This window comes from Lytechinus variegatus, chromosome 3, assembly GCF_018143015.1.
Source record: "Lytechinus variegatus isolate NC3 chromosome 3, Lvar_3.0, whole genome shotgun sequence".
NCBI lineage: Eukaryota > Metazoa > Echinodermata > Echinoidea > Temnopleuroida > Toxopneustidae > Lytechinus > Lytechinus variegatus.
This window is the reverse complement of record NC_054742.1, coordinates 26,775,840-26,788,043: the sequence shown is the minus strand read 5'-3', so window position 1 is coordinate 26,788,043 and position 12,204 is coordinate 26,775,840. Positions and strand designations below refer to the sequence as shown.

At 33.1% G+C, this 12,204-nt stretch overlaps 1 protein-coding gene across 1 annotated transcript in view; it reads right to left on the bottom strand.

The window, feature by feature from the left end:
- The window catches only part of LOC121410649, a 64,210-nt gene that overhangs the window by 36,473 nt on the left and 15,533 nt on the right, over window positions 1–12,204 (bottom strand). The window contains exons 4-6 of the mRNA XM_041602876.1: window positions 10,568–10,904; window positions 9,902–10,026; window positions 4,844–4,926 (exon numbers count right to left, since the gene is read on the bottom strand). Of these exons, the coding sequence (XP_041458810.1) occupies window positions 4,844–4,926; window positions 9,902–10,026; window positions 10,568–10,904 (545 nt within the window). The remainder of the gene's footprint in view (window positions 1–4,843; window positions 4,927–9,901; window positions 10,027–10,567; window positions 10,905–12,204) is intronic.

Genomic DNA, 12,204 nt, shown 5'->3' with positions numbered 1-12,204 from the left:
ACTCATTAATATCAAAATTAATTAATGCATGAAGGTCTTTAATCATGCGCTATGGTAAAATGGTCTTGGAAATGCTGAAACCAAATATTTTCTAGATGATGTGACACTTAACTAGTCTATACAAGCTTCTACTTATAAGCTTTTAAAAATGATACCATTTTACTGACAGAAAGCAAATTCATCAAAGAATTCTTCTCGTTGATTACTGCTGTTGTTAATCATAGCCCTGGTTCTGCTGAGAACATACATTTTCAATGTTCATTAAAAGATCAAACATGTGTAGAGATCAATCTACACATTGACTACTGAATTCTGCCATTTCCATCGATTTTGTGCAAAATACATCGATTCCTAGTGCATCGGGATTAATTTGATTTTTCTTTGGTCATTAAGGCCTGCACAATTTATTGCAGTTGAGTACCTAGTGCCTATTACATTAAAATATTTAAACCTCCTATCCCACAAAACAAACCTACAGTGCAGTTCAGAAGAGGTTGTAAACTTCAAACTTTCAAATTCCATGCTGACATTTTTTTTACAAAATTACAAAATTTGTTTTCTAGATGGGAAGAAATTATTGAGGAGGCATAATAGAGAGAAAGCACTTTTCCAAAACCATCTCAAAATTCAAGCTCTATTAAAGCAAATTCAATCTCTAAATGGAAAACTTGATCTTTAAATTTCTAAATATTTTTCTTATATGGTTTCTCCATATTTTCCTTATAAATTCATTTTCAAGAAATTATTTTAAATGCTTCCCCAAACAAGGTTCATTAAAGGTCAATGAAAATTGTGCATTGGATATTTCAGGCCGATTGCTATCAAACATAATATATATTCAAAATATTAGAAAGTTTAAAAAAAGATATTAAAACATTCATTTGTGGTAAAAGAGAAGTAAATGAATAATTAATTTCATTACGGTACTGAAAAATTTTCTAAATTGGGCATTTGACCCTAATAAATTGGCAATTTTAAAATGCATTATGGAAAAAAGAGCTAAAAGACTGTGAAACCTGTCATCGACCAATCAAAAACCTTCCCGCATCTATCGGTCTAAATTAGCTCCAGAAATCAAGGCATGCAAGGGTCAGGTTCAGCTCCTAAATTTAGTCCTCTTAATACAGTTAGGAAGTGCTTGAGACTGAGAGTATTAAGACTAAGTCTACTTGCACTTAGAACTTAAAATCTTTAAATGAGGAAGTAGCGAAAAGTGTTGAGACTTCTTAAAACTCTCCTTCCGAAAGGAGACTTAGCATGTGGTCAAAGCTGTTTGATGAAAGGAGCTAGGAAGCAGAGACTTAAGAAGGAATGGATAATTCTTTCACTTAGAAGGGGAAAGTGGATCAATTATAAGCTAAGCTACAGGATTATAAAATGCTGCAAAACAAGTGCAACTATTCATGGTCAACATTATAAACCCTCTCTGCGCATGTGAATTTATGAATAAAGTGGTAAAAAAATGTTCAAGTAGGGATAGAAAACGTGGCTATTTACAAACTCAGTAACAAATTTGGGCAGGGGAGGGGGGGTGTTGGTTGTATCAGGTAAAATGCCATACAGAATCACACCAATTTCTACAACCAATTGTGTGTGGTGCTGGGGTAAATGAATTCACTACAATGAGGAAAGAGATTAATTAGAAAAGACTATGTTTGTCTCCTTGTCAACATGAAGAGGAAGAATGTTGTCAGCAACATTGGACTTTGGGGGACAGGTGTGTACAAATGATGTAAAATATCAGTCTTTGGTTGATTGGAAAGTGATCTGCCATGCAGTCATCTATAGAAGACTTTTTTTTTTTGGGGGGGGTTCCGGTTTTATAGTTGATTGTATTTTTTCTATATGCTTTCTATAGGTTGTAATGTTTTATTCTCATTTTTTATATTGTATCATGTTTGTATTTTAAATGTGCAGGGGCCGATTGCACGAAAGGGTCTTTGCAAGGACCGTCTTTCGTGTCGCCCATCTTTTATGATGCGCCATGTGAAGCGCATTTTAAATAAATCATCTGCAAACATATTTCATTCGTCCGTTAAAATAAACAAGATATTTGTTTATAAAATGATGTTATATATCATGAAATTGTATAAAAAATTTGATTTAAAAGCAAGCTAACGAATCTCATTCTTTATCATAAATTTCAGAAACACCCTGCTTATAGCGTATCATAAAAGATGGGCGACACGAAAGACAGTTTTTGTAAAGACCCTTTCGTGCAATCGGAACCTGGGCTCTCTTGTAAAGCAATTTTGTACTTTGGTCTATGGAGATTCTTGTCGGTAGGGCTGGGGTACAAGTTAAATTATTTTTTAGTCCAGAAAAATTTATTTACAATTATATTATGTAACACACTCACAATATCAATGCTCTGATTAACTGAAATGCAACGCATGTTTGATATATTTTGATTATTTTTGTGACATATAAAAAATGTAGAGATAAAATAAGGGGCATGTATGCTTCCCCAATACTGAACATATTTCTTAAAATAGAACATCACTGAAATGAAATATGTATCAATATAAGAAAATAATTAATTGATAGATATGTGGAATGGTTTTAAATACATGTATATCAAATAGTTTGATCTTAGTCTGTTAAACCCAAAGCCATGAGCCCACATATTGATTCCCATGTGTAGTAGGGGGAAAATGAGAAGGGACATAAATAAGGGTATCATCATAAGGATTAAATGTTGATTGCATTCAATGTAATTTTGCTCTCGGCTGATATTGCTAATTGAAAGAGATCCATTATAATCTTTGTTGATCTCATTTCTGAGAAAGAACACTTTTCGCCCATATAAAGATACTTTAAAATATTCTCTATAATTCCAAAAAAATAATTGTATGATTACCATTTTAAGTCAATTTACTAGTATTACCTGTAACTGCCTTTAAAAACATTTTTTACTAAACTATTTCTGAAAGTTTATTTTGTGTCAAGAAACTTAATTTCTTACATTCACAATTTGACACAATTAAAAATATGTTGAGCTCTTTACAAGATAACTAATAGGACATTTGAAATCACACATGAGATGATGGATAAAGCAATTTCTGACTATGAAGTATTATAAAATCTACAGACATTTTTTTAAATCTTTCATTCACCATTCTTCATTAAATCAATATACTTTCTCAGTATTTCACGTGTTTGTCTCTAACATCCACAACATACAGCGCCAAATTCTACAGTGAATAGTTATTTCCTCCAATCTATATATTGGTTTCATTATATGATAATTTTTTTTCCACTTTATCAAAGGTTTGTCTCCACCACCCTTTTTCACAAACATCTTCAAACTTTTAAACTGTGCAAATAATCATCAGCTGGCAAGTTGTCAAACTGCTGAGCAGCAGAAGAATACAGGAAGAACTGATTAAGGCTTCCTCTCTGTCAAGTTCTCCTTGGTCTAGAGTGAGAACAGGTGAACTAAACTGCTTATTTTTCTCTTTTAAATCTCTCTCCAGGGGAAGATGGCCAAAGCAGACGAAAGAAATTTTTATATTTATCCCAACCGCAAAACAGATAAGGAGATCGTCAGAATTTGAGTCTTCAAATACCCTCTGACAATAAATTGATTTTACATCCATTTTTTGTATCAATTTCACAAGCAGCGTCAAATTTATCATTGCAAGCACGTTTAAACACAAACACTGTATGTAATGGGTCTATACTGCAATGCAAAATAATGTTAAAGTAAAAAAGTTAATGGAATTTCTCTTTTTTATTACTGGAAGGGAATGTGCGTATCAATCAATATAGATTATCAAATTCTGCCAACTTTCTTCACGTTTATCCTATTTTTTTATTAAAGTTAACTGTATAAAAAAGCAGTTTTCCCATTATTTCCATATTTTTAACAGTCAGAGGCTCCCATGAGCAAAACAGATGTACTACAGGAAGGCTGGGTGAATAGAATGATCATGTAGATGTATGCCAAGACCTCATGAAATAAATCTGAGAGCACTAAATTGCTTGCAGTTCAATTCCATGTCTTACAGGAAAGAGTTTATTTGACAGACCATGGGAGCAAGGAGAAGCTGAGAGCTCTGCCGAATGATTCAGATTAGAGTTGCTATGCCGACAATATCAATAAGACTTTCTTCGTTCTAAACTTAGATTTCAAAGCTTGATTCGAACACAGTCGCTGAAAACAGGCCGGGTTCAGTCTTCAAACTATAAGGATATGGGAGAATTACGAACTGATTTCTCACGCATATAAACATTCCTTACTGAAGCAAAGAAGTTTTTTTTTCTTTATTCCCAGTTCTATAACATCTCTTCCACAATGTGAAATTATTACTCTTTCAGCATTAGAAAAGTAAAATGATATCTAATGATCCCCTAAAACATTGCATCCATTATAAAAAAAAAATTGCTAAGGTAAATTTGGAAGTTGATTAAAAATTTTTGGCAATGATGTAAACTTAATGTGTAATTTGAAAACTGCATCAATTTCTTGAAACTTTTATTTAATACGAGAAATCATAAATATTGTTGGAGATACCCCTGCCACAAAGAAAAATAAATATTTTTAAATAAGTGTAAATTGACAATTAACCTGAATAATATTGTACAAAATGAAATGAGAATATATTGAATACAAAGTAAATAATTCATAAATAGAACAATGACTTCCTCTATTAAACAACCCATCAAGGAACAGCTTGTCGTTCTCTCTCCATTTTCAATCTGAACGGAAATTAGATAAGGAATACCCAGCTTTCCTTTTAACATGGATGTTTTCCCCTTTCACATGATGTACCCCTATTTGCCCCCATGGGTAGGGGAGCAAGAGAGAGAGGGAGAAATAGGGAGAAAGAGGAAGACCCACCTTTTCCTCTGGGTGTCCTGTCTTGGCCTGAGAAAAGTGAGCCAAAAGCTGGGCAACTGCTGCGTTCACTTCAGCTACAAGGGCTGTTGGAAATAAAATATATATACATCCTAAAATATCATGTGCACATAACTGAATGCATAGAGTGAGTTAAAAATAGTTGTTTATTAATTCTTTAACATAATCAAAATCTTACAAAGTAGATGAATAAACTTCAGAGTGAAGCAGATAACACATTGAAGAATACTACTGACTTCTTTTAAAAGAATCTTTCATGAATTCATAAAGTACATAATTTTGTTTTATTTGAAATGATGATTTGATTCAAAATCAAATGTTTAGAATTTTCATTACATTGAACACATGCAATACTATTGAATTTATCTAAGGACACATGATAAAAATCCAATATTATACATGTATTTGGCAAAAAAAGTTCTATAGAACTTTAAAGTCTGAAATGAAAGAAACAAAGCATAAGATATAAAGCTAGTAACAAAATAAATTATAGTTGTAAGGAATTATATTGCTAATTAAAACTTTAAAGCATTATATAGCATTTTACCAATAATTAAGTTTGTGTAATATTGTATGTTATGACAGACGATATGGACATGAAAAATGACAATAAATTAATAGTATTGACAAATTGTATTATTTTCATTTCAACCCATGAATTTTTCATTTGGTAAACTATAATGAAAGCATGTTCATTATAATGTAATACAAAAAATTCATGGCTATGTCTCATGTTGCTTTATAAATGAATTTATATATGTGTTAATTGTTGAATATCTTTAAATAAATACAAATTTATGATACATCAGCATGCCGAAAGTGATATTTCAATTCATGATGGACAATCTAATGAGCTTTACCCAGCAAACCACACCCAAAACATAGGGCAAATACCGTAAAATAAATCATGAAAATCAAAGAGAAATCTCAGTATGGAGGATTAAAGACACATTTTCATTTCCACATACATAAACAAGTGACCTAATCATGTCTCTTAACCCTAAGAATATGAAGTTGGTATGTTCCATGCGTAGTTCAGTGAGAATAGAGGGACATAGCATGGTAAGGGGTAAGTTTAAGTGAACTTTGAACATCCTCCTAACATTGACACACCTCCTTATGAGATCTCAATTTTAGATCAAGATATTTTGATCCCTGATGATCCGTCAATCTTCAAGACACATCTTCACGGGGCAACACTTCCAACGTCATTGACTTAGAGGAACGCTTAGCCGGAGGGGAGACTTTTGGGTGTGATGTGATTAAAAAAGGGGTGCCGAACCCACAATAGCTCTGCTTGGGTTCATACGATATGCTTAACAGCTGCCATTACTGGTATACTATATAATATTCATAATTTTTACATGCTACAAAACATAAATATGAATATTTTATAGAATATTTACTGTGATTTCTATTCCTAAAATATAAACATATAAAGCTATCAGTGATAGAAAATGTAAGGACCCCTGTATTTTTCTTAAATATATATATCAAACTTCATCTGGACAACCTTTGAATAATAAAATCATACATGTACAACTTCAATTATTGAACCCTAAACCCGGGATCAATATAGATTTGTTTGTCAATATTCCTTACACGTCACTTATCATTGCACATGGAGATCTTATTCAATTATATTTTTTCCAACCCGTTTCAAGGCTAACTTTTAGCATCAAAACTGATACATCAGATGTGTGAGTTAAAAAAACATCGCTAGAGGATGTTCAATTCCGTTACACTGTATATATTGAAGAGAAATGCTGAGATAAATTACTTGGCCTTGACAAAAATTGAATTATAGATTCACGGCATGGCAATTGATTATCAGTCAAACATGAAAAGTATATAAATGAACAGACCACTAATCTTGTAATCGTATTAAATTTTGGTTCTTGTAAAATAACAGTAAATTTAGACATGAACAACAAGCATAATAAATGCAAAAAAAAAAGAATGGAAGTAATAGGAGGATGCATTCATTAAATCAAATATCAAGCTACACTTGGTTATAAGTACCAAGTTTTACAATGTCCAATAAAAATTAAATGTTTTTTGGTGTGGTTTTAAGCTTTACCAACCAAATAATTTGTATATCTCAATTCAGATGAGTTTTATGTTTCATTTCTATCTAAGGAGTTTTTAAACAGGAATTTTGAGTATATTTCAAATTTCTCAACAATTTATTACTTGTAAACAAGGCAATTTTTTTTAATGGACAATAAACTACAATATTTCACAGACAGGTTATAAAAAAAGAACAATTACAGCTAGCATTATTTCATGAAACAGTAATAACTGTTTGAAGCACATCCTAATCACATCATCCTCCCAGACAATGATAATATTGTTACCATAGAAACCAAGTGAGTGGTGAATGTATTTCCTATATTCCATGTTATAATTGGATAATCTAACATCTCAAAGTTTAACAGGTGATGTATATGATGATGGAGGACTAACAGATGACTCTTCATCATATATATATATTTTTTTGCATTCATTTGATAGAGCTAAAATTCTGACGTACACAGAATCTATTATTATATGACCACCTAAATTTAATTCAACAGTTCATGACGCTGAAATAGAAAATTTTCACATGAATTTAATTTGACAAAAACACATTTCTTGGCTTTACAATTGAGGAAATTGAAAAAGGGAAAACACCTTCAAAACAGAGGGAAATATTTTTATGTTAAAAAAAATCAGAAACAAGGAAATTCCTATTTCAGTAAAAAGTGCAGTTAGGTACTTCATGAACGCTTTATGCTTTCATCTTATCTTTCAGAATTTTTTTTAGGTTGAATTATGTGGGGGGTGGGAGAGTAAGGAAACGGATCAGAAGCAAACTGAATTAACCATTTGAATGAGGTATTAGTCGCAAAACAATATAATGAAATTACAATGAACCATACTGCATGGTTAATATTAATAATCTAATGACATTACACTGTTGTGTGGATGTTATTTTCCCACTCATTATCCTATCTCATTTAATGTCTCATCGGTGATCTACCATAGAACAAAAATAAGGAAAACCAGATAATCCATGAAACATATTTGTTACAATTTCTACAAAAACAGGAGATTTTTTTTCATCTTGGAACATGTCAAGTTTGCTCTAAAACTATTTCACATTACTGGATGCATAGCTTCCACAAAATAAAGTGTCAGGGCGCTATTACATTAAAAAAAAGATGTATGAATATATTAAACCTGATAGTAATTTATGGTACATGGAGTACCATAGACTTTGTTACACTTAATTGTAAAATTGATTGTATAATAAACAGAAATAAAAGCAGGTGAATGTTCCTGATATCAACTTAAATTGATGATACTGAGTGGAGCAATAACAGCACTAACAAGAAAGAAACTTCATGTCGCAATTTAAAATCGCTTTAAGCCAGAATAAAAAGCACTTGTGGACAAACATACTTGTGGGCTGGAAATCAAATTTGTGTTGGCGCCAGCATGCGTGCCCTCTAGATCTAAGCAGTCTACCAACCTCATTTCATTGGCATGATGGCAGGTGTCGACATTTAAGGAGGAGAATTACCAGCGTGCTAAATGAGGCAAACCCCTCATGGGTATACTCTCCCATCACAAGATACCGATATATCTAGTCTAGATGTGTAAACCGTAGTAGAGAGAGTCTTGGGCAATGTGTATGAAGCCCTTTCCGTTTATTTTTCTGAGCTAATGATGAGGGCCAAGAGGGGAGAATCTATGAAGCAATAAGGAACATCATGCCCTATTTCTCAAGGAAACTGGGTGAAATTATCTTCTCATGACACTTGGTTTAAGATTCGCGAAAGAAAAAAAAATTATGCTTTTCTTTTTAAAAATTTAATTCTTACACTATCTCCAAGTAAACACGTTCACTGATTTTTCTGTCTCTTTTGATTGCTTATACATTTTAATGTCTTTTGGGAGTCTTGCAAATAATTCTCAAATAATTTATCTGAATTCATCTGACTTTGTCCAGTTCACAAAGTTCCAAAAGATCCTTCTACATGCAAGTTAAAAAAGAAATATATGTGTCTCTACTAGGCTGTGAAGATCTATCAATTAAGAAATAATACATTCACGGTACTCTCTATTGTTTTAATTAGCAGCATGTGTTTGTCTACGGGTGTGGTGCAATTGTATGATCAAGGGGCTTAATCCTGTCTTCTTTTGATTCTACACCTGCTCTGCTCTACTAAACAAAGGTTGCATCATTATGAACGCTGGGTGGTTCTAAGTGTCAACACCATCTATTCCTCTCCTTAATTAGCATTTCTGATCACTAATTAAACATTCATTCACACATGGTACAGAGCTCCATTAACCTATCCTCCATACTGCTTTCAGGGGAAGTGAATATGTCTTGCATGCATGAGGCTATTGCCCTTAGATCATATGATGTTAACAAGATTAGCGAGAAAAGGGATGGATTAAATTCATATATTTTCAATTATTTTCCTCAATCAAAAGAATATCCATAATCCAATATTACTCAATTCAAAGACTAAGGGAGTTAATGAATTAATGCTACACCCAAGCTTAAGTTGTGTCATCATTGGATTAGTACTAGACCAAAAGAGGGACTATTTGGTGAGTGATAGATCCTCCAAAACACAGATAAGGAAGTTTCTTATGTGTTCTTAAGAATATGAATCATGTGATGAACTCGAATGACTTGTCTTTCAATTGAATATCAGCTATGACATCGCTATCTGAACAGGCATGGAGGCCCTTGTATCCACCCAATGACCACTCGCTGCTGATCGAGATTATGATTACTAAGCAAAATTACACGTACAAAAAAATCATATTACTTGGCCTACATGTATGTGTCACATTACATATTCATTTTTAAAAATCCTATTGCTATTCAAAACCTTAATTGATAATCTCAATATTTAGAAGAAAAAAAAATTGAAACAAGATAGCTCATAGAGAGAAAAAAAAATAGAGTGTGAGGGAGCTGATCATAAAATCTATTTTTTCTTAATCTTTTTGGATATTAATGTCTACTATATCTCTCACCTCTCTTCTGGATGATGTCAATTGTGGAGTTATGCCCTTCTTCTCTTGGTGAAACCTTCATAACCTGAGGAGGCATGGACTCTAAGGTATCCCAGTCATCATGGGCCACAGAGAGAGAAAGAGGTCTGAAGACAGAACAATCCAAAACAAGAGAATAATCATTCAGCCAAAAGGAAAAAAAAATCCTGTGACACAAAATAGTCATTACAAGATAAACAAAAGACTACTTGAAAAACACAAGAAAAGCTCATATTGTAAGGAATGCCAATTCAATTAACTTGAAGACTGAAAAATCATTTTCTTTTAACTCATATGTTGTATAATTTATACTATCTTTAATAATGCAAATGAGATGAAATTAAGTATATGTCCTAATAGTCAGGTTTTATAGCACTGACTGGTTTTCCAGTGACAAAGGACTTTGTGAATAATGCACCTGCATCTCTTGAGGCAGTGAGTATGGATCTATTCTTCTACGCAGGTAACTGATGGTGAAAAGATTGAATGCATTTGCAATTGCTAGCAGAATGACTCAAGAATTTCTCTTCTGCTATATTATCCTTTGGTATCTACGTCAATAAACAATGAATATATTATTACACAGGAGCCTTGCATATGCTCCTATCATATAAAAAGAGCACATCCAACAGATCATTAAACATTCACCTTATTTGATTCCTCAAGCCTCTAGAGGCACCACCCTGGTGGGTGGATGCTGTCCCTGAACTTTCCATGCTGCTCATTATCTTTGCCCTGACAGGTTGCCTGCCAGTCGCCCATGCCCAAAAGCCTTCCCTTCTAATCAAAGACTGGCTTCTACTGGAAGTGGTAGAGATGGTAGAGGTGGTATTGGCAGTGGCATCAGATCTCTGTCTGCGATGTCCTCTAGTTGATGGGTTTTTGGTGGCAGCGGTGGGATGTGTAAAGGACTGCCAATCCTGTGGTAGGACTCCCGTTGCAGGGGCACTTGATGGAGGCTGCAAGACCGATAGTCTCTCAAGAACTAAAGAGAAATGAAAAATTGAAAACAGTAAGGTTAGATTTTAAATCAGAGAAAATATTGTCTTTTTGGCTGTAAATGCACCTCTTACATATCTTATATAAAGATATTAGATGGACAACTTTGATTAATTTCTGCTCATTTAGGATGGTTCCATGCAACAACAGCTACAAACACTGGAAAATATTGAATGAAACATTCAAATAGGAAGAAAATAATCAAGCAAAACAGAAACAAAACAAAAATTGAACAAGCTAATATGATTAAATGCAAAGAAATATTAATAAGAAATAATCTTTACAATGTTCCATGTACATTACCAGTCTTGAGAACAAAACATAAATTTGAATACCTTGCTGAAAGATCTTTTGTTAATTGTAAAATTTGCATGTAATGGGTGAACTGGAGTGCCCCACACAGCCAACTTTCCCTCAAAATAACTATTATTCATCGTTCATATTGACCACACCCAGCCAATTACTGTATCAATTACGCAAAATGGCTAGCCCCTGGATTAGGGTTTCCACACAAGAGAAAAGAGCATGCTTAAGGGAGAGTTGTCTCATTATCTTATTCAAAAGATTTTTTGTTAAGAAAAAATTACTGCCTTGTATTTACCATATGATAAAAAATATGCTTTTTATTAGCAAAAAAACAAACAATAAAACCACCAGGATGTCTCCTTTTCATTCAAATTAGTTTAAACCTGTATATTTTCACCCCACCCTCTTCTCTCTTCTCTGTCTCTCACAAGTACACAATTTTTGCTGACTATTTTTTCTGTTAACTGTCTGATTCTTTATACACATATGAATTTTAATATGCTTTCATACTTGTATTCAAAACAAATGAGCAACTGAAACAAATGATTTTCAATGAACTGTCTATGTGACTCATAAAATTCAAGAGTCAAAATGAGCTCATTTTTCTAGCTCTAAACAAAAATTACATAAGTTTGAGACTGAATTGTGCCACCTCATTGAAAATTAGAACAATGACCCCCTGGCTATTGGTTTATATTGCAATTTCCAATCTGATATATCTCTTTGTAAATATGATCTCAACAAGTGCATTTGTAGGAAACAAATCACCAAGAGTAGACTTTTGCCCACGGCGGAGGCCCCCAGAGTATTCCTTTGATGGCAGATGCTAGGAGACTTCATCTGGCCAAACACAAAGTAGTGATCAAGTGAGTCACAATACATCATCCCACACTCTGCTTTGCAAACATTTTCACTTTATTAGATAGCAAATAGTCTGAATATTCATAAACTGCTATGTTATATTGTTATTGGGGGGCACA